This window comes from Malaya genurostris, chromosome 2 (assembly GCF_030247185.1).
Source record: "Malaya genurostris strain Urasoe2022 chromosome 2, Malgen_1.1, whole genome shotgun sequence".
NCBI lineage: Eukaryota > Metazoa > Arthropoda > Insecta > Diptera > Culicidae > Malaya > Malaya genurostris.
In genome coordinates, this window is record NC_080571.1 from 116,938,443 (window position 1) to 116,962,405 (window position 23,963).

Genomic DNA, 23,963 nt, shown 5'->3' on the forward strand with positions numbered 1-23,963 from the left:
AGAAAGTTTATGTAATCACTTGAAAAATTAACTAGTGAAAATTGGCCCAGAGGGCTAAGTGTTCTATATCACGTAAAGTGTGTTTAAAATTGCACACCGTCATTTAGAGCGACGATGCAAAAAAGGTCCATTTTTTCTAGATTTGGCTTAAAACTGATTCAATTTGTAGGCTATATTAGTAACTTACTAAACGAACCGACTTCGGCTATACTGGTTACAAGCTATCGGTTCCAGAAGTACCGAAAATAGTGGTGAAAAATCTGTTTTAATCCACCTAGTGGTGTAATGATGCCTTTCGCATATCAATCATGCTATCAGTATTATATTCTTCAAAATATTTTTTTTCGATTCTTAAAACAATAACCGGAATCGGTTTGTTTGACCGTCTGCTGATAAAAACTATCAATTGGAGAAGATTTGAGTTCGATTTAGAAAACTTTTTACGGTTTTTCGCCCTTTTCAGTGATGGTTTAAAATTTTTAACACACTTTACCCTATATTTCCGCATCCGGAAGTCGGATCCGGATGAAATTCAGGAGTTACGTATGGGACTACAAGACTTTTCATTTGAACCTAAGTTTGTGAAAATCGGTTGCGCCATCTATGAGAAAAGTTAGAAAACATATTTTCATTTTTTTGCACATTTTACCCCATAACTCCGGAACCGAAAGTCGGATCCAAATAATATTCAGGAATTTTTCATAGGCCTTGTAAACTTTTCATTTGAACCTAAGTTTGTGAAAATCGGTTCAGCCATCTCTGAGAAAAGTTGGTGCACCTATTTTCATAATTTTTTGCACATTTTACCCCATAATTCCGAAACAGGAAGTCGGATCCAAATAATATTCAGGACCTTTCATTTGAATCTAAGTTTTTTGAAAATCGGTTCAGCCATCTCCGAGAAAAGTTAGTGCAAAAAACGTTACATACACACACACACACACACACACACACACACACACACACACACACACACACACACACACACACACACACACACACACACACACACACACACACACACACACACACACACACACACACACACACACACACACACACACACACACACACACACACACACACACACACACACACACACACACACACATACACACACACACACATGTTGCGTACTCGACGAACTGAGTCGAATGGGCCTCGGTTCAAAAGTCGGTTTTTCACAGTGATTGTATAACCTTTCTATATGAGAAAGGCAAAAAGTTTGAAACGAGACTCACACAATTTTCTCAGATATGATTTGAGCGATTCCCTCAAACAGGTTCAAATAAAAATTCCCATAGACTCATAGGTTGCTGTTTAATTTCGTCCGGGTCCGACTTCTGGTTCTAGAAATAAAGTGTGTTCAATCATTTAGTGCGACGATGCGTATAAAGAAAAATTCTTATTAACTTGACATAACTGTTTACAAATGTAAAAGATTATGTTAATTTATACCAAAGAAAGTTTCTATTCAAAATTCTTTACAGAATTTTCTAATGATATTTTTGAAAATATAATATATGAGAAAGGCATCATTACATCACTAGGTGGATCAAAAAAGACTTTTGTTTCAATTATAGTGAAACCACCTTAAGGTCATTCGCTGAAGAGGAATTCCGAAAGACTCGGTACTCGCTGAGAGTAGGTCATAATAGTAAGCTATAGTGAAAAATCTTCTTTTTCGTCTGGTGTTAAAACTAATGCTCTATTTTTATACCTCTACTGCAATTTCTTGCAAAAGTTGTTGCCTAAAGGTAGTTTTTCGGTTGATATCACCAAAAAACGCATGATATGAAGATAAACAATTTACAATGTAAGTTTTCCTAAGAAAATGGTCCAAAAAGCTTTCTATATTTTGTTGTCTCATTCACACAATTTAAAAAGGCCACCCTACACACTTCGTAACTTTATATTATTTGATTTAAGCTTTCCGAAAAGTATATGTATGTGCCTTTTGGTCTGCGACCCTCCTTCCTATTAGTAGTTAAAGTTAGTGTATATAAAAGTTTAAATGTTAAATTACTTTTTAGGGAAAGGCCAAACCGTCCACAGTCTTCAACGAAAATGTGTAATTTTACGATTTTAGTAATTGTCTCGAACATAGTAGACACTAAAAATAATTGCGAAAAAAGTTATGTACAAAAAATTGATTTTAAGTGGTTTTAAACGAAAATGCTTCATATATCCGAAACTTTCTGTGTTAGACCTATAGCTTCTTCGGCAAAGTATTTTCTCGTTAGAAGTTCTAAAACTTTGTAGAAGACATCGTTTTTCTATCTCTTAACTGAAAAAAGTTGTTGAAATGAACTTTTATCGTAGTAGGCTTTGCACATTTTTATTGTGATTAAATCACTAGATATATTTTTGTAAATGAGTTCCCCAAAGGAACTATATATATCGGATCAACGGTTTAACAGCTAGAGAATTAAGTTCACGTTTTTGTCGATTCAAACCACTGTGCACCGTGCACACTATACAATTTCAACGCATTCTCAGTAGCCGGCTAAGGCTAATATTGATTAACTAACTACCCTTTGCTGTGATGCATGTGTAAATGCAGAGGATTTTTCGGTTTGTAGTAGCACATCGAACAAACCATCCTTCCCTACCCAAGTAGATCTGTACTCGGACGTGACTGGTGTCGGTATAAATCAGTTGTTCCAGTATATACGAGGTCTGTTCAAAAAGTACCCGGAATTCTAATTTTTCTAAAAAAATATTTATTTATTCGTCTACATCTATATGGCCCCCTTCAAAGTAATTCCCCCTAGATATAATACACTTATGCCAGCGTTTTTTCCAGTCTTCGAAACACCCCTGATAGTCACTTTTTGTAATGCTCTGTAGCACTCTCAGCGATTGTGCCTTTATCTCTTCAATCGATGAAAAACGCTGCCCTTTCATGGGTCTCTTCAACTTTGGGAACAGGAAAAAATCACACGGAGCGATATCTGGTGAATTAGGAGGTTGGGGCATGATTAAAGTCTTGTTTTTAGCCAAAAAATCACGAATAAGCCAGAAAAGTTTTGGAACGAATTTTGCTGCCACTCGTTTCATGCCCAAAACATTTGAAAAAATATGATGGCATGAGCCAACTAATATGTCAACTTCATCAGCAACTTCTCTAATAGTGATTCGGCGATCATCCATAATCATTTTTCCACTTTTCCCACATTTTCATCGATTATTGACGTGCTGGGTCGACCGGAGTGTTCGTCGTCTTCAACGTCTTCGCGGCCATCTTGGAAACGCTTATACCACTCGTAAACACTTGTTTTTTTCATAGCAGACTCACCGTAGGCTCTCTGTAACATTTCGCACACTTGGTTACACTTTATTTCATTTTTCACGCAAAATTTAATACAAATTCTTTGACTCTTCAATTCTTCCAATTTCACCATACATTAGGGACATATGTACCAACACAATAAAAAAAAATTTTTGACCACCGGACTCTCCAGACGCGCGCAATTAAAAAATTCCGGGAACTTTTTCAACAGACCTCGTATGTGGTTCCAGCAAAACCGTTTTACTAACTCAATTGATCATGATCATTAACGGAGTAGCGACACTTGGGCAGCCTCCAATGCTAGTGCTTATACTGCGTATTTCAGTGCATGTGTCATTGCTCGATTGTTGTATATTCATTGCTGACGGACCATGATAATCAATCTCATTTAGGAAAATAACAAAAGATTTAGTTGTATTGCGATCGTGAGCTTTTCCGTCTCTTTGTAAAAGGTGTCAAAATGATGAACTGTTTGTGTTGAATTTTTTAAATTGATCCTAAATAAGTTTGTTAGTTTAAAATTAAAATTTGTGCTGTAGAAAATTTCCCACATATTTCCCCTATACAAACAATGAAACTTTCAAATATAATTTTTGTTTAGTTTCACTGGCTCTCAAATGAGATCCAATATTTTCGAAGAGCGCTCGTAGGAAATGAACAACTATTAGCTTCAGTTGCGAACCATTGAAGTGCAAATGTGTTATTCAACCTTCTTTTGGTTCCAAATTAAACATCACCACATTGCCGAGTAGCCGCGTGAAAGCCGAACCTTCCGAACATTTTCTCCTTTGCGATGACAGATTTCTTGGAACTGTTTCGTCACTGGCAGTGGGCACACGTTCTCTCATCCATCTGCTCCTCAGAGTCACGCAAATTAGTACCGATCGTAAATTCGCTGCTGTCGTTTATGACACTCGGCTGACAAATTCAGAATATGTCAAGTGCTTAATCTTGGTTCCCTTTTACAAACTGGCTGTTTACGCCGGGTAACGACCCTGCCGTCCTCGCCGCGACCCGCCATGTGCGATTGACGCCATTTAGTAAAACGCGAAACGTTATGACCGACAAAACACAAGCAATTTCTGTCAGATGTACTTCGGAGACCGTGGGTTTCGGTCCGGAATGGCACGGTGAATGTAACCGCATCAACAGCAGCCACGGTGATTTACATTTTTCCATTACATTTCAATTAAACGGACACGCAAAGTTTGTGTTTTTCACTTTGAAGTTTTTTTTTCTAATTGAACGATTCTGTTCCGAATACTAGTTTATAGAAGTAATGTGTTGAAAAGCGTCTATAGTTTGTGAAGTTGATGTGATTTGATTCGATACTTTGCGATTTTTGTTTCACTTCCGAGAAGGTTCCTCATTGATCTACGTTTCTGCATTGATTATTCTGAGTTGGAAAATAGATGTATTTAGACTTGCACGTTCGCATACTCGAATTAACGAGTCGAATAAAATAACTTTGCACAAAATACTGCGATAGTGAGAGGCACAGTTTTCAGCAAATTAAAAGCAGAATGTAACGTTCAGTGCATTCCAAGTGATGAATTGTCAATCCATTAGTCCAGCGGTCGCAGCGGTTTGGTTGATAGCACAGCAATTATTCCATGTCTCCAAGCCACAGGACAATAGTCCTCGGGACCAACGGGGGCGACGGCGGTACTCGTTGCCAAAGGGTGTCACTGTCCTCAATTTCTGGTCCATTTCCCCATTGTCAATTGATATCCACCTTCTGCCCAACTTGGTGAAAGCATCTGACAGCGATATTACTCTTCCCGTAGTGCGTCAACATCGGGGAAGCCGGCACTGCGCAGCGGCTGGTGGCACGGCACAATGCGAACATTCCGCCGCAAGAGTGTCGTTTTGGCGTAGTGGCGCGACGGTCAAATCGCAGCTTGGGGTTTGTCCGATGTCAAGATGTCTAGATGGCAGTTTGTTTTATTGTAAATTTTTGCGCTTCCTTTCGTTTATTCCTGGCCAAATGAGATTCGTATGGTGAGTATTTAGCGTTTTGTTGCCAGTCGTTGTCTGTCGAGCCAGAGAGGACAGGCGACGTGTTGTTGGGACGCAACTGCATATACGCGAAATATTTGGGTGAATATCAACAGCTAACACCTTAAGCCGGCCGACAGTATCGTGTTTCACTTGTTCACGCCAACTCTTTACACGGTTTCACCAGCAAGAAATCAGTGATTGTTGCCCACAATGCGTCGCATTATCATCATACATTACGCCATCGTTAATTCAGTTAGGGACATATCCTCTTTGCATATATTCAGCGGAGTCGGAAAATAAATCATCATCGGGTAATTTATCAGCAATCAAAGAGAATGGGCTCGAATTCAACACATTCCAACCTCAAAGAGTCTATGTTGGGGCTGCAAAAAATCCATAAATAGCTTCGCTCTACTAATTTCTTATCAATTAGACTGATTTAAAAACCTAACAGAACTACACTAAGGTTTTTTTATGCGGTACGTACATTCGCATAAAAAACTACTGTGTAAAGTGTATTTTATTTTCTGGTTACTGCAACGGTTTGTTGTGTAATATGGGGTCGGTGTTCAAAATATGTACACGATTCTAACGAGTATTAATCATTAAGGGGCAGGCACGTATCCAGAGAGGGGGAAGAAAACGAGCTGCGACCATGCCATTTTAGGGCAAGATTCTGCAGATGTGAAATACACAGAAAGAAATAATGAAATTTACACGACATGTAAATCAATAGCGACATGTAATAGACATGGGTTGAATCGAGATTTTGATTGAAAACCTTCATCGATGCAAAACTGAATTGGATTGCATTGAACTTTCAATGAATATAACTGTATCTTTCAATTAACGCTTAGTTTGCAATTAAATTCTATTGAAACCTACAGAATTGTAAAGTAACTTTATGTTTAATTACCTGCTCTAAATATGTGCATGAAAATAGATGTAAATTCCCAAAATATTTTTATCTGTGTATATTCTGCCACTGGATCCCGCACATATACCTATTGAGAACAAAAAAGACGAACGCAAGTGCGCTCCGAATACATGTTTGGCTGAATTCATTATTATACGCCAGATTTCGGTTTTCTGGGAGTACAGCACCACAAAACAGTAAAAATTTAGTATTAGCATGCATTAATGAAGCGATTGAACACCGAAATCACTGTGAAATAATCTTACATGAAGAACATGAGCATCGCTACCATAGGTAAAATCAACGGTTTAGGATTCCCTGTTCACATGATTTGGCTACCTCGAACTATTATCTGGCCTTAAACCTCACATACTAAAGTCTCTATTTTTACTAAACGATATTAAAATTTACCAAACTTACGGTCATCTATCAATGATCTGACGGATTATCGGCAAATGCTTTGTAAAAGTTACGAAACATTTACTGACACGGCCTCTAAACTCTAAAATGACATTTCTTTTGTCGAATTATACCTATTTCAAATCGTTCGCCGAGTGATTTAAGTAAATTAATCGAAATAATAAAGAATAACAGTAACCAATACTATACATGCATAAGAAATACACGTTTGTCAAATAACACAATTTTCGAAAGTGAAGATGTGAATATTTCTAGAGAAACCCCATGAGGTTGTTCGAGCCATTGATGTGGAACAAGGTAACCAAATTTCTAATGATCTTCAATCAAACAGTTCAATCAATCGGCACACTTTTGAATCCATAATTGCACGAGAGTCTGCTTAAATTGATCTTGATTAGGAACCAACACCGATCATTGTTTGTTTTATAGCCGACGAAATTACACCAATATCCCAAATGTATGCAATTATATCTTTGTACATACTTGCGATACGGATTTTGATGTTTAAGGTCTGAGGACCAGGGCTTGCATATTGAAGCAACGAATATGAACGAAAGGGTTTCACCATCTGTGTTATTCACACACATTCGTATGTCAGGTAGAATTCACAGCGCAACCCAAGCCAGGAGAGCTGCTTTGTTCGTTCATTAGTTCATGAATATGCCCGCTTGCTGAGACCTATGCTTCATGAGGTTAGCATTTGATGAATGGTTCTCATATTGTAGATGCCTATGAGGAAACTAGTTTCATAACTTTTAGTTCCGATGAATATTAATTTAAAGAACATTGCTTTTAGTGTTTCTAGGATATATACACAGTGTAAACTGCCAAGAAACAAATTGATCGTTTTGAAAATGGGCTCAAATGCAAAATTTCTGCTATAAAATGTTTAAAGTCTGTTTGAAATGTGATCAAATTTGGTCTTGGAATGCGAACATTATGTTAAAAATGATTTCTGTAAACCTACTTTTTAAAAATAAACCGTAAACATTGCCTATATGGCGTTGCTTCGCGTCTTGTAGCACACCGTGAGGCAAGGTCTTCTTTCTCGTACAATACTAACGAGAGTGAACCCTTCATTTCATTACATTGTCATGGATTGCTTAGTTCATGTGTTAACTGAGAATGAGAGCACAGACAATTTACTTGGCAAGGGGAATTGGTCTGCTCAGTAGCATATACTCTCACGCATCCAGTTTCTCTCTAATATAGGTCTCTCATTCAGCTATGTCAAGCAAAGTGTTCACAGCAGATATTTTTTGTTGCTTCGTTCGTTTGAGGATTCACAATACAAGCCCTGCTGAGGACAGAGGGTCGCGTGTTGAGTTTTAAATCGACCACGTGGCTCGCTCAATTCCCTTAGCGCATCATATTTCTTTTGTACTCTCTCGTATATGAGCAAACTGTACCGGGTCGCCACATTTCACAGAATATTCTCAATCAAATTTCGAAGACATTGTCAGGTGGGTTTTTCTATATTCTGCACCGTTTCCAAGAAAATTTAATTTGAAACGGGAAAATAGCAAAAAACCTACCACTTTACGGTACTGTCCTCAGCCCTTAAGTAAGGGCGCCAAACGAACAGCATACAGGTTTCCATTTTCCGATATTTAAATTTGAGTTCAATATCATGAAGTCAAATTATAAAACGACTATAAGAAAAGAAAGTGATTAAAGTTTTTTATAATTCGTTGTTTTCCTAAAATTCCAGAAATGTGAGTTGTATCTTCTTGATAGATATAATTATTGCTTTCACAATGCACTGAGACAACAGGATCAGCACACCTCAGCTGCCACTTCAAATTAAGACCGTTAACTCAAACACCAAAACTGTTCAGCTCTCTACTTTTTAGAACGATTCCATTCAAATTAGAAGGTTGTTTTCTGTTTTCTTTCGGCTAAATTTTTCATAAGCATTTCCAGTGGTATACTTTTGAATGATTTTTTGGACGGGATTTTGTGTAAATTTTTCTCGAAACGACCTCCACATTTCGTCAATTGCTTCAAATTGCAAGTTCGTCTTCAATTGGCCCAAACGCGATTTGAATTATATCAACTCAGAGTATTCCGAAATTTCAAATTATTTTCATTTGAGTAACTATGAACAGTTTCGTCCAATGTACTCAAACCATCCCGTTTGTTTCTGTTTTTAAATTTCATCGATTGAACCGAGATTTGGGAACTCATCGACATGTTTTACCTATTCGAATGATTCACTCTCTTGCTCATAAACCGTCAAACTGATTTTGTTGTGTTTTGCTTGAATCATTTGGGACTTTTAAGAGCAGGAAAAAACTGCTGTGTGCCTGATTTGGGGAAAAATGTTGAGTTCGAATCACAAACAATTGTTAGATGATTCATTTTTACAGAACACTTTACCATTCTACTCCACGAATCTCGAGCAATCATGAGGGTCGTTCGATTATTCTAATTTAAGAGTATTCGAAATAATTTCCATCCAAAGATAATTTTTGAGCTGTGAGAAATTCACAGGAACAGCTACAGGTACAGAAATAAAAGGAACAAGTACAGAAGCTAAGTTCAGAAAAAAATAAAGAAGGTACAGGAACAAGTGCAGAAAGTACAAAACCAAGTACAGAAATAAGGGAAACAAGTATAGGAAGTACTGGCACAACTGAATGCCGAAGTGTGCAGGGGTCCGCTAGTTGATAACTAAAAAGACTAACGCAAGCGCACTCCGAATACATGTTTGACAGGATTCATTATTATACGCTAGAGAACAGAATGATTACCCGACAAGGGACAGATGTCGGTACAAGTGCTTCGAGGCGGCACGAGTGTCTCGTAGTGAAGCTCAATGGGCCGGAAAGATGTTGGTTTTCTGGGAGTATGTCATCTCAAAACAGTAAAAATTAGTATTAGCGTGCATTAATGAAGCGATTGAACACCGAAATCGCTGTGAAATGATCTTCCATGAAGAACATGAGCATCGCTACCATAGGTAAAATCAACGGTTTAGGATTCCTTGTTCACATGATTTGGCTACCTCGAACTATTATACTTAAAACTCTATTTTTGCTCAACGATATGAAAATTTTTCAATCTTACGGTCATCAATCTGAGCTGACGGATTATCGGCGAATGCTTTGTAAAAGTTACGAAGCATTTACTGACGCGGTTTTTAAACTCTAAAATTTCTAAACTACTAACATTTCTTTTGACGAACTCAGCAAAAGCTTTACCTATTTTAAGTAAATTATTATTATTAATGTCATTTATTTATCCCCGGCTTTAACCTTTTAAGTAAATTAATCAAAATAATGAAGAATAACAGTAACCAATTCTTTACATTCAGAAGAAATACACATTTGTCAAATAACATAATTTTCGAAGGTAAAGATGTGAATATTTTGTCATTTATAGAGGAAAAATTGTGGTGCAAAATGATTACTGTGGACCAAAATAGATAATAGACCAATTCCACCGCTAATGACAGATTTTTTTGAAATTTGGTTTTTGTATTGTTTTGATTTGGCTCAAATTTTGCATAAGCGGTATTCGTGGCCAAACGAAATAAATTGCATCATTAATTTGTCCTTTTTACTCTATCCTTACTTTTGGGAAGGGACTAAGCAAAAATGCTTTGAAAATGTTCAATAATATATGTTTCAGAAACGGTGGGACCGATCGCAATGTTCTAGATAATAATAAGAACTATGTTACAAAATTTAGAGCTGTTGATTAATTTTTTTTTGTTTGACTTTCGTTTTTAAAAGAACATCTTAAATTCAAATATTTCAAAAAAACATGGTGTCTAAAGTAAAATACTGTCAAATTTCTAGAATAGAGAAATATTATTTTGAACAGTTACATATTTTCAAAATAATGTAAAGTTTTGAAAATCATGACAAAAATTTTTTGTGCATTTTCCAACAAAATTTTATGATACAACGCAAAATGAAAAAGATAACATTTAAAATTTTGCTATATGCTACGGTTCTCGAGGTACGGTGGTTTGAAAAAAATATCGGGAAATTTTTTTGTAACGAATTTGGATGATCTTTAAATCTTTGCGCATGTAAAAGTACCGCATCAGACTCGCCTAACAACCTATTCCAGGTATCATCCAAAACATACTCCTTAACGTTTGACGATATCTGGCGAAGGGGGCACTCGCCCCGGGCGCAACGTTTTAAGGGGGCGACAATCTAATCCTTGGGACCTTTTTTAAGTCCTTTCATTTGGATCTAAGCTTGTGAAAATCGGTTTAGCCATCTCCGAGAAAAGTTAGTGTAGAAAATCCTTAATCCATTTCTTCGCGTTTCGCCTTCGGCTCATCATTGCTTAAAGCAGTTCAAATTGAACTGCAATCTCGTGCCTAGTAGTTCAACTTAAGCCGCTAAGCAGACGCAAAGCTTGCACTATTTAGGCAACCCTTAAATAATATAATACAGGTGTTATATTATTTCTGACCTCTCAGGCGTAAACGAATGACGGCTTATTACTGGCCGTCGTCAGAAATAATATCTATTTGAATCTAAAAGTGTGACAATCGATTGAACATTCCATGATATGTCGAAGTAAGTTCCACTTTAGAGTTTCCGGTTATTTAAGGCCGAGAGCAGAGCCGGTATCCAGGAACCAGCATAACCCAAACCGATTCGTATGGCCATACGACGAATAAATTGCAATAGTTTTGAGTCCAACTCTAAAGCTTTTCATTTTCTATATCGGTTTGAATTTTAAAAATTCATCATCCTGTAATTTCGGAATCGGAAGTCAGAATTGGATAAAATTAATTAATTTTGTCTTTGTTGATCTGGCTTTTTTTGAGAAAACGATTGAGTTTTGAGATACTGGAACCGGAATTCGAAAATCGGAGTAACCGAAGTCAGATAAATTCATTTGATCTTGATTCATCTTCAGTGAAATTATTTGTCACACACGCATTTTCTGATCTCGACGAACTGATGCGAATGGTATATGGGTGTTATGTTCTTCCAACATTTATTGCTGCAAGTAGTTTAAATCAGTATGTCGATGTCGATACCTCCGTTAAAAATGGACGGATTTTAACAATCTATGGCTGACAGCGAATTGGAACCATAGAACCAAAAATTTCGGTTTCAAGCCCATTGTATGCAGATGACAGTCGTGCCACCGTGATGGTTCGAACTCGACAGGTACTCGATTTTATCATAAAATCGTAGCTAGTTATAGTGATTTTGATGTGGAACACATCTTTATTTTGTATATAGGGGTGCAAATCAGAAACTCAAGAAAAAGTACACGTGGTCAGGTTTTAAACACTTACTCAGTCTATTTTGCATCAATTATTAAAATTATTTCATCATTTGATTGGAAATATTTCTATGTTTCGATTTGAATGTATGGAGCCACGTATTCTCAATTATATATGATTGAAATTTTGATTGGTAGCAAACAGTGTCCTATTTTGTCTACTAAAAATCTCCGGCATATCGGATTTCCCTGCCATAGACGATGGTTTTGAAGGAGTAAACGATATATCAAAGGGAAAGCATCGCTCTGATTGGTCAATCGATGCACAAACGAAGCGAATCTATAAATAAAAGCGAAATTCTACCTAACATTTCAGTCCTACGCGTAGCATGCTAGAGGTGGGTTGTTGCTAGCCAGCAAGACAAAAAGTGCTGTAAAAAGATTTGAAGCTTTAATTGGTATGCTCTGATCTTGTATCATGCAAGTTCGAATGAAATTCCATGTTATGCCGCTTCGCCTGAGAAATTGACAACTACCGCAGAGTAAATTTTGAGTGCTTAAGATTAATTTCAAATTTATATAAGATGAACTCGATTGATAATGAGAAAAAGTTTATCGCTTCAACAGAAATCGCAGAATGGTAGAGAAACTTAGCGCTATAAATATAACTGCTTGCATACAAAACTTGAACACAAGCTTGGCGAAGAGAAGCTTGAATATCGAAATTAATATCGCAAGTATGTACAAAGATATAATTACAGACATTTGTTATATTGGTGTAATTTCGTCGGCTATAAAACAAATACTAATGATAAACAATGTTCGGTGTTGGTTCCTAGTCAAGATCAATCTAAGCAGGCTCTCGTGTAATTGCGGATTCAAAACTGTGACGATTGATTGAACTGTTTGATTGTAGATCATTCGAAATTTTGGTTGCCTTGTTCTACATCAATGGTTCGGACAACCCCATGGGGCTGATCCTTGTAGTTTTTTGAAGAGATTACATTTTGGAAGCGGGACAGGCACAGGAACGGAGCCTTCCTGGGTTCGATTCCCAACACTGCCAATACTGAACATAGGGTACAGAATGTTTTCGGATCCGAACAAAGTAAAACCAATACATTTTTAAGAACACTGCATAACTCAAACTTAGGTAATAATTATTGAATTTGCTTACAATCCGGCTGTGTTTGTGTTAACAATTCTTTTCGATCCTATGTTCAAATAGTTTTGATAGTTTAAGTCACACTAATAAGTAGAATAAAGTATCCATCGCATCGTTTCTTGAACTTCTCTCATTCATTAAGTTATAACGAAAATAAATACACTGTCGTCTTTTTTGCCTTTCTCATATAGGAAGGTTATGTAATTACTGTGAAAACCGACTTTTTAGCCGAGGCCCGGAGGGCCGAATGTCATATACCATTCGAATCAGCTCGAAGAACTGAGCAAATGTCTGTGTACGTGTGTCTATGCAACAAAACTATACACTTTCGATTTTCTCGGTTATGGCTGGACCGATTTTCACAAACTTAGATTCAAATAAAAGTTCTCTTGATCCCATAGGGTGCCATTGAATTTTACCCGGATCGGACTTCCGGTTCTGTAGTACCGGGGTAAAATGTGCACAAAATAGGAGGAAAAGTGCAGTCGCTTTTCTCAGAGACCGCCCAACCGATTTTCTTCAACTAAGATTTAAATTAAAGGCCTTACAGTCACATAAATTGCTATTGAATTTTATTCAGATCCGACTTCCGGTTCGGGAGTTACAGGGTAAAATGTGCAAAGTGAACTAAAGACGTGCAATCGATTTTCTCAGAGACCGCTTATCCAATTTTTACTAGCGTAGGTTCTAATGAAAGGTTTTACAACCCCATATAATTCAACTCAATTTCATCCGGATACGACTTCCGGTTCCGGAATTACGGACTACACTCAAATAGCCGTATAGTTCTTGAATTGGACAGATGTGATTAGTTGATGACCAAATACATTGATTTTGGGTATACCGGATCTTCGTACCAGATTCCGGAAGTATCGAAAAACAGTGATCGTGTACTCCAAACCGAAAAACTCCATATTTTTAGAAACGGCTGAACCGATTTTCATAATCTTAGATTCGATTGAATAGTCTTGGTCCTATAGTCTGTTTATGAATTGGATAATATGGATCGATCTTTCGGCTCGAGAGTAACAGGGTAAAATTAGCAAAAATATGAATGATCTTAGAGATGACTGGACCGATTTTGATCACACTAGTCGCAAATGAAAGGTCTCCCCGTCACCCAGAACGCTAATGGTTTTTAGATCGGTTGTTTACTTTTTGAGTTATACGAAGTTTTATGTCAAAATTTTCAGTTTTTTGACAGTATATGTCACATTTGACCTTGAAAACAGAATATGTTTCCAGACTTGGATTTCGCACGGTAATAGCAAAATAGACTAAGCTGTAAGTGTTTAAAACCTGACCACATTTCTACGTGTACTTTTCTTGAGTTTCTGATTTGCACCCCTATATACAAAATAAAAATGTGTTCCACATCAAAATCACTATAACTAGCTACGTTTTTGTGATAAAATCGAGTACCAGTCGAGATCGAACCATCACGGTGGCACAACTGTCATCTGCATACAATGGGCTTGAAAACGAAATTTTTGGTTCTTTGGTTCCAATTCGCTGTCAGATTTAACGGTTTAAGCAATGTTCATATCCTTTCTCATGCGATAACACCAGCATAAGTGAACTGATTCGTAAGAATTTTTTTTATTCAACAATATAATTTGCAAGGTAGAAGATTCGTAAGAATGTAATCAAACTACAATAAGCAGCGTTTCATTCCCTGTTTGACGGAATGTCAAATTATCGGTTCTATAGAGAACTCGTAACTAGAATTATATTTATTATTGAATACAACGAAATTTTAACGGGTTCCGATTGTATTCGTACTTCGAAAACTATAAGAATCAGCACGATGGGGTTGTTCGAGCTATTTTCAAACAAACAGTTAAATCAATCGCCATACTACTTCATTTTGAATAAGTGGCTTGATACATTCAAATCGGTACGTAGAAATATTTCCAATCAAAAGTGAAAAGAATATTAGTAATCGATATAAAATTGACTGAGCTGTAAGTGTTGTAAGTGAGTTAATTTCTTTAATCACATACTGTGTACTTCAAAATTATGTAATCATAGCTTAACATATTGTTGAAAACAACGCCCTCATAACAAAGAGAGTTAGCTTCAGGAACTAGCATCCATAGCAGGGAGTTGGAGCGGACACGAGATTTTAATTTAATTCAATAGAAAATCATTTTCCTTTAGGCTGTCTTCCTATACACATTTTCAATGTAATATATCACAATCAAAACTTTTCGCCTTCTATTCATTTCCAGATCATCAACCGTTCGGAAGACGCTACCGCTTGCCAACCCACGCCGCCCATTGATGCAATGCCGGTAAGCGCTGTTATGAAACAATGCTGCCACTTCTCACCTGGGCATACTTACGCAAATACGTTGCGTTTCATCACCATCTGGAGTCTGGAGCATACCAATCTGTCACAGCTTTCACGCAACTTTCTGGGAACGCCAAGCATGAATACGGATTCCAACATGCTGCCACCGAACGAGACCATCAATGTCGGAATGACGACGCCTCCGATATTGGGGGAGTAAGACCTGGTGGTTCAGTTCATCATAGCCAGCAACTTAGCGTGGGGCAAGGTATCAAACTACCCCTGGAGGGGGGCGGGACCGAGATCGTAAATCTAAATCACCGCAACGCAAACGATAGCAGCACTTTTATTATGCGATTTAGTGATAACAGTAGCAGTTTGTTGATAACCGAGCAAAGTGCTGTCATCGAGGTGAGTGGAGTGGCTGGTGTCGGCATTTCTTGTGGCCGCGTGCCCGCACTGGTCTGTGGTGATCCGGGGGCGGCATCCAGCGGCGGGGTGGCGGGTGTTGTGCGACCTTCTGGTCCCACTGGGGCAGGTGATGCGCTGAGTATGAGCATCACCCCGGCACTTTCGCAGGTAGGCAAACAACTTTTTGATCGCCGCGAAAGCGCCGATTTTATATCAAATCGTTAAATTTTACAGGTCTTATTAGCGCCCACATCGACCAGCGGAACTGGTGCCGTCATATCCGCTGCTGTCGCGGCCACCAAAGTCGGAACGGCAAACGAAAACGTGACGAGCGAAGAGATAAATTCCTTTTATTTTTATGAGGTAAGTTTGCTTTATTTTCAGATTTTCTACAGGATATTTTTCTGCATGTTGGCAAACAATGACGCCGTTCCGCACTCATCCGATGTGAGTGTGTGCGAAATGTATGAGAGTACAGTCACTGAACAGTTTTGTCGTGAACAGCAAAGTGAAAATGTGCTTACTTTTATCCCCTTTAAGTGGCTCATTAAATCGTTATTAAATGTGTTATCAATTTATGAAGTCATTTCTTAGAAGTACATTCCCAACCGAGTTTGTAGGGTTGCGAGCCTAGAGAACCATAATCCGGTGTAATAAAAATATCTCAAAAGAGTTGAAAATCTGTTCGCCATTTAATAAAACATGCCACTCTTTCTTAAGCTAACATAGAAATGATTACATTCCCAAAACAACAGCCTTAAAAGCTTACTTATTTTCTTCGACAAAGTAATCAAAAATGAACAAATCCGATTTGACTATTTCTTGCATCGCACATCGTAAATCACTTTCTTAAGCGACTCTTGCAAATATGACTTTTCAAAAGTACATTTCACTAGCACAAAGCACCGTAAGTTTCGTTCACGGGCTCGTCCATAGCATAGCAACAAAAACAATAGGCTCTTTTAGTATTACCGGCTTTCAACGAAAAAAAAGCAAACAAAGATAAATGGGAAAAGGTTTCCCCGAGTTTTCGTTGTTCCTATTTACTGCATAGATGCTGCTGACAGCGACAGTTTTGAGAATCACTCACAATTGAACTCTAGAGATATGGAGAAAGTTTTCTGCGTGTACACATCCCTCGTGCTCGTGCTCCATCATGAGTGCGAAAAGTGATAGAATACGGAAAATGGCACAGGCGCTTGGAAAATTGTCAAATTCTGCTTCTGACAAAATTCATGCTATTAGTTTTCCGGTTGTACTTAAGACCAAATAACATAACTGGAGTTTATGAATTTAGTTGTTTGTCATTTGATCGGTTGACTTTTTCATAATATTTACACTCTTACCAGGCGGTACCTAATTTTGGGTCGAAACCTACCCAAATTCAATTAAAGTGCATCTCCGAAATTTTTAGGCAAATGTAAGATTTCTCAAAGTGTTGTCATTGCAACTTTGGCAATGATCGCTACCTATTTTTTTATGACCAAGTCAAAGTTTGAGTAGATAACGATTCAGTTACTAACCACTAATTTTGGTTAGCTCATCGACAAGGCACGATTTCTCCTCAAAACAAAAAAAAAAAGGGTAAAGAGTAAACTCGATTTTCGGTGTAGGTGCTACTATGACTTAATTGTTTGTGGGACGGGTTTTGGCGATAGACCTACACAGAAATTGTTCACAAGAACCCGTTCCATTCAACTTTGTTTGATTGTTTGTTTGAATATTTATGAGGATGCAGCGTGCTTCATATGGTGGTAAAGGGAATGCTGTCCAGTTTAATTTACGAATTGAATATAAAAGAAATTGTTTTTGAATAGATTCGATGCGTTCTTCGTAAATAATATTGTATGGATTCCATACTAGGCTGTAATATTCCAAAATAGGTCTGACATATGTAGTGTATACTAGTTTTATTGTGTATGGGTCCTGAAAGTTATGACTGAAGCGTTTAATAAAGCCCAGCATGCTATTTCCTTTATTGATTATGGTATTGTAGTGTTCCACAAAAGTGAGCTTGGAGTCTAAGATTACACCTAAATCTCGTACAATTTTACATTTTTCTACAAGTTGATTTCCTAGATGTTTGTTTGTAGATATAGTTTCATTTTTCCTACTGAAAGTTATTGAGTTTTTTTACATTGAGTTGGAGTAGACTTTTGCAACACCAAATGTGGAATAGATTGATTTCGTTCTGGAGTATTACAGTGTCGTTGATATTTTTAATTTCCATGAAAAGTTTCATGTCGTTTGCATATATAAACACTTTCAGATTTTTGAGTATGAAGGAAATGTCGTTTATATGTAAAATGAAAAGGAAGCGGACTACATGTACACGATTCGTTAAGTATGATTTGAGCCATTCCAGAAGAGTATGTTTTATGCCATATTTTTGTAGTTTGTGTAAAAGTAATGGTATGTCAATACGGTTGAAAGCTTTGCTAAAGTCAGTGTAAAGAGTTTCTACGTAGTTGCCGGCGTCCATTGCATTCAGTGTGAATGTAATAAATTCTAAGAGATTTGTTGTAGTTGAGCGGCCCTTAAAAAAGCCATGTTGTTTGTTTGTTATTACATTTTTAAGTTGATGAAAAAGTTTTTCGTTTACAATTTTTTCAAATAATTTTGGAATGCATGAGATAATGGCTATTCCACGGTAGTTCCGAATGTTACATTTTGCACCAGATTTAAATATTGGTACAAGAAAAGAAGATTTCCATGCTTTAGAAAAAGTACATTTATTAAGTGATAAGTTAAAAAGTAGTTGTAGTGGTACTGTAAGTTCTTCAGCAAGATTTTTTTTTAAATGTTGGTGGTATACTGTCAGGTCCAGGCCCTTTTGAGGCGTCTAAGTTTTTCAGTGCTGTCGAAATGCCATGTTCTGATAGATAGTTTACAGAGATGGAGTTGGAAAATGCAGGTATGAAAGAGAAGTATTCACGGTCACGGTCAGTTTCTGAATAAGATGTATATACTTCTTGGAAAAAATTTGCAAAGTGATTGCAGATTTCTGTACTATTTTTCCCTACATGTTCGTCGAGGTGCATTTGAGATGGAAAATTGTTGCTTTTTAGTTTACTTTTTGTGTAGTTAAAAAAGTTCTTAGGGCAAGTCTTTATTTCGTTTTCAATTTTGCGGTTGTATTCTTCGTGTGCTGTGTTAATGGCTATTTTGAGTTGATTGCATAGATTTAAGTAATTTTGAAGATGAGCATCACTTTTTTCTTGTTTGTAAGTTTTGTGTGCTTTTTGTTTCCTATTTTTCAAATTTTTTAGTAGTGAATTGAACCATACAGGTAATTTGCTGTTATGATTTTTTCTTCTTCTTTTCATGGGCAAAGTTTCGGCTAATATTTTGTTTATAATGTGACAGAATTTGTTTACATCGACGTCGACATTTCCTTCTGTACTCAGTATGTTCCGCCAATTTATTATACTTAGTCTACACTTGACTTCTTCAAAGTCAATTTTATTGTATTCCGGCACTTCCTCATATTCCAAGTCGTAGGGAAGGGATGCATTGTGTGTAAATAATGAATATTCAATTGCGGTGTGAAATGCTTCATTTTTCCATAATGGCAGGTTTGATGCATTCACACAAAAGTCTTCTGTGCAATTTGTGAAAAGAAGGTCTAAATATGCGTTACGTTGATTTTTTACGGAGTTTACTTGATGTAGGCCAAAATTAGAAATTTTGTCCAAAAAGTAGTGCAATGTTCCGTTTTCTCCTACGACTGGAAGTAAGATTGATTCATTTTCAATGTCAGAAATGAAGTCCGCATTACGTTGATTGAAGTCGCCAAAAATATGAAGCTTTACTTCAGGTTCCATATTTGAAATAATTGTGTCTAAAGAATGAAAGAATAATTCAAAAGAGAATTTGTTCGCATTTTCGGGTGAGAAGTAGACAGAGCAGTAAATATGTTCTTCTCCCAATATTGACACTTTGGCCCATACATGCTCAAATTCTTTATATTTAGGAGTAATAATTTCTTCAGAAGTAAAGCAAGAGTTTATGGCTATGAGGACTCCACCTCCAGATTTTTTCTGACAGAGAGATAAATTTCGGTCGTGCCGGAATACGTTAAAATTATTTCCAAAGACTTCTTCGCTTCTAACACTTTCATCCCAGCTGCTTTCAGTTTCAAGGATTACGTCGAAAGAGGAGGTCATTAAATTTTGATGAATTTCTTTCATTTTGGCCGGGCTTTTCATGCGGTTGAAATTTTGGCAATAGACAAAAATTTCAGTCACATTTTGTCTATGAAGCGAAGAAGTTTTTGAGAATTCTGGAATACTTACATTACTAATTCCTGTTTCTATTCCTTCGTCAAAGGGCGTCGTTATTTCCGAAAATTCGGCCTTGTAAAATTGTGTTCGGCTTCCCGGATTAGTTGGAGTCGGCGGATACGTTCACTTGTCAAAAATTTCCCATAAGAGTCCAGGTCGGCCAGCGCTTCCTTAGGTTTCATTCCATATTCCTGATGCACTTCGATGAAGATTCGTAGGAGGTGGTCAGGTGTTGTTGGAAGGCCTTCTGATGCTAATAGCATTTTTATACTAGTTGGTATCATACCCTCGATGCATACTGTAGGTTGTTGATTTTTCATGTATGACAAATACAGACGGACGACGTGCATTATTTTCGGGTCACGAAGCCTTGCTTTTAAGAAGCGTTCGTCGCCATTTGCAGATTGTGAAGTAAGACGTACAATTGGAGGACGCATTGGATCAATTTCGAATTGGCTGTCTGTATTCATGTCCTGTGATATTGCAGATGTATTTATGTTCTGTGATATTGAAGATGTGTTCACATAGTTAGTGGATGGTGCAGCTTCGATGTCATTACTTCCTAAGACCGGAGTAGTGTTGTTTTGAATACTTCTTGTTCCTTTGTAAGGGTTGATTGTTTCACCTTTTTGAAAATTTATGAATTTTGAGGCAATATCTGCACCTGGATGCCCGGAGAATTGAACCCGTGCAGCTGCTAGTAAGTCCTTGTCCAAGGGTAAGGTATATTGTAATGACATATTATTGTTATTGTTGTGGCAGGTATTGTTACTATTAGTGTTCAAGTTGCTGTTGTAATGCACATTATTGTCGTTGTTGTTGTTGTTGTTGTTGTTGTTGTTGTTGTTGTTGCTGCTGCTGTTGTTGTTGCTGTTGCTACAGACAGACTCTCATAGTAACACAAATTTTTATATAAAATGGGAATTTGACGATTCGTTTGGCTCCCTAAGAAGTATTCGCCGGTCTGTTACTATGAGAGTCTGTGGTGTAGTTAACTTACCTAGTGTGCGAACCAAAATCTCATTATCTTTTACCAGCTGAATATTGATTCCCAAAATATGTCGGTAATGTCTCGATGCAGAATCAAGCTTTAGTGATATCAGCTTACCGTGAGTTTCATTTTGAATTGCTAGACGTACTCGCTCAGCTGCTTTACATAGATGCAACTTTATATTCGTCGGATTGATAGTTGTATGCAAAGATTCGGAAATTGGATCAAGTAACAGTTTGAGTCCCTCCCACTCAAAGCAGTTAGCGATCATTTTTGGTTTTCTGATGAAGGCCTCTGTAGAACGCATTAAATCGTTTTTCAAAGCGACTTCCGGGTGTTGTGTGCAAAAATGTCGTACAAAATTTCCAGCGTCCCAGTTTTTTTTAAGTTGAGAATAGCGACAACCGCTCATGGAATCAATCGAACAAAATAAATTACAGTTTTCTTCGTGCACTAATCCACGGGCTATTTTTTGCAAATGATGTATATCGTTTTGCCGTACTAGCTTTCTTCATTTTATAATCCTTTTATTTTATACGCAAACACTAAAAAAAGTTTTGATAGGCATGCAATTAATATGAACGATATTGACAACTTGTTGAAATCGAGAGTGAACACAAAACGAATGTCAGTGTTTTAAAAGGGGCGAAACTCGCACAAGTAAACAAACTAAACTATTGTAATCATTGAAAAAAGGATTCAAAGAATGAAATTCTAGTACAAATATCCGAATTCTATGAAATTTTTTATTTTTGCGAAACGAAAATATTTATTTTCCTAACCAAGCAGAGCGACAATTCAATCACCATGGAAAAAGACCGAATCTTATTTTTCGTGAAATTCACGAGGGAGAATCATTATAATTCATCCATGTAGAATTTCAATAAACAAACCGAAAAATAAGAAAAACTTTATTTTGTCGAAACATGCGATTGAAATCGAAGTGAGTTTATCAAATCTCAAACTTCTAGTGAAGTTTTTCTTTATATAATATTGATAAAGTTTCGCCTTTCTTTAAAATCGTCATGTTTTTTATGGGTGACTTGCTGAGCATATCGTTGTTGCTTCACGGATATAAGAATGCTCTCTTCTATTTTTTAATGTGGAACACATTTTTGTTTTCTATATAGGCGTGCAAACTAGAAACTCAAGAAAAATACACGTAGAAATGTGGTCAGGTTTTGAACAATTACAGCTCAGTCAATTTTCCATAAATTATTAATATTATGTCACCATTTGATTGGAAATATTTCTACGTATTGATTTGAATGTTCATAGCCATGTAATTGTAAATGTATATCATTGAAATGTTGATTAATAGCTAGCAGTGTCCTAATTTGTCTGCAAAAAATCTCCGGCATACTGGATTTCCCTGCCATAGTCGACGGTTTTGAAGGAGTCAGCGATATATCAAAGGGAAAGCTTTGGTCAATCGATGCTAAAGCGCAGCTGCTGGAAACACGCGAATCCAAGCGCGAATCTATAAATATTAGCAAAATTATAGCTAACGTTTCAGTCCAATGAGTAGCATGCTAGAGGATGGTTGTTGCTAGACAGCAAGACAAAAAGTGCCATAAAACGATTTGAAGCTTTAATTGGTATGCTCTGATCTTGTGTCATGCAAGTTCGGATGAAATTCCATGTTATGTCGTTTCGCCTGAGAAATTGACAACTACCCCAGGGTTAATTTGGAGTTCATTCGATTAATTTCCAATTTATATAAGATGAACTCGATTGATAATAAGAAACTCGCTTCAACCGAAATCGCAGAATGGTTGCAATGGTAGAGAAACGCTATAAAAATAACTGCTTGCATACAAAACTTGAACACGAGTCTGGCGAAGAGAAGCTTAATAATCGATATTCGTATCGTGTACAAACAAATAATTGCATACATTTTGGCTATTGGTTTAAATAAAGTTTATATTCTGGGTTTATATAAATTCAATATTCTGGGTTTGCGTGTTCGGTTTTGGTTCCTAATAAAGTTCAATCTAAGCAGACTCTTATGCATTTGCGAATTCAAAAGTGTGACGATTGATTGAACTGTTTGATTGTAGATCATTAGAAATTTTGATTGCCTTGTTCCAGATCAATAACTCGAACAACCCCATGGGGCTGATCCTTGTAGTTTTGTCGTGAATACGACTTACTTTACTATGGGGTGCCTTTTCAAAATTAGCCATATGGAAGAATGGGCAGAACTTAATCGTGAATATCTCGACTTGTATTAATGGCAGCAACATAATTCTTTCACTATTTCATCAAAAATATGATCAGGAATTTAGAATAATATTTTGAACAGTGTGAGATAACCATAAACAACACAAAAAATAAGTTTTCTCAAAATTTGAAAACAATGCGGAAAACTCTTTACTTTTGCTTGGGTTTTTCGCGCAAGGACGACGATTTTGAGGTAGTCAGGCACATATTTTCAACCGAATGCGTAAAAAAGGGGAACCGTGGTGAAAATCGATCATTTCTTTTCGTGCGTTCGATGGAAGCAGACGTCGTGGGAGTTAAACCTTGAACCAGCAGCGACGGAGAGTGCACCTTCTGCGTGGTTTAAACCTCAAACGCTCAGGTCGCAATTCTCATTTGCTTTTCGGTAGTCGTAACGAGAAGTTCTAGTTTCAGATTTTTGTTTCGCAATATAGGTTTAGAATTCAGAGCTTGTGTGCTGAAACTGGATTCTGGAACTGTATGTTATTCCGGAACTGATTTCGATTTCGAGTTTCATAATAGCAGTTCTAGAATTGAAACTGGATTCTGAGTCTGTTATTGGTTCTAAATTTAGTTCTTGAACTCAGGGTTCAGTTCTTTATTCCAGACTTCTTCTATTCGGTTCTTTTTAGAACCATAATAAAACTCCTAAAAAATTATGCGGAATTTTACTTTACTGTACTCTATACAACCCATTCTGGTAGTCATGGCGAAAATCGTCTTCAAGTTTCAGAGCTTAGTTCCGGAATATGGGTTTAGAATTCAT

The 23,963-nt window shown here is 37.0% G+C and overlaps 1 protein-coding gene across 2 annotated transcripts in view; it reads left to right on the top strand.

Annotated features, from left to right (window-relative positions):
• LOC131431532 (cardioacceleratory peptide receptor) overlaps nt 1–23,963 on the top strand; it is a 236,366-nt gene that overhangs the window by 83,386 nt on the left and 129,017 nt on the right. For both annotated transcript variants that reach the window (XM_058597315.1, XM_058597314.1), the window contains 2 exons: nt 15,228–15,868; nt 15,935–16,063. In XM_058597315.1, the coding sequence (XP_058453298.1) occupies nt 15,311–15,868; nt 15,935–16,063 (687 nt within the window). In that variant the 5' untranslated portion in view covers nt 15,228–15,310. The remainder of the gene's footprint in view (nt 1–15,227; nt 15,869–15,934; nt 16,064–23,963) is intronic.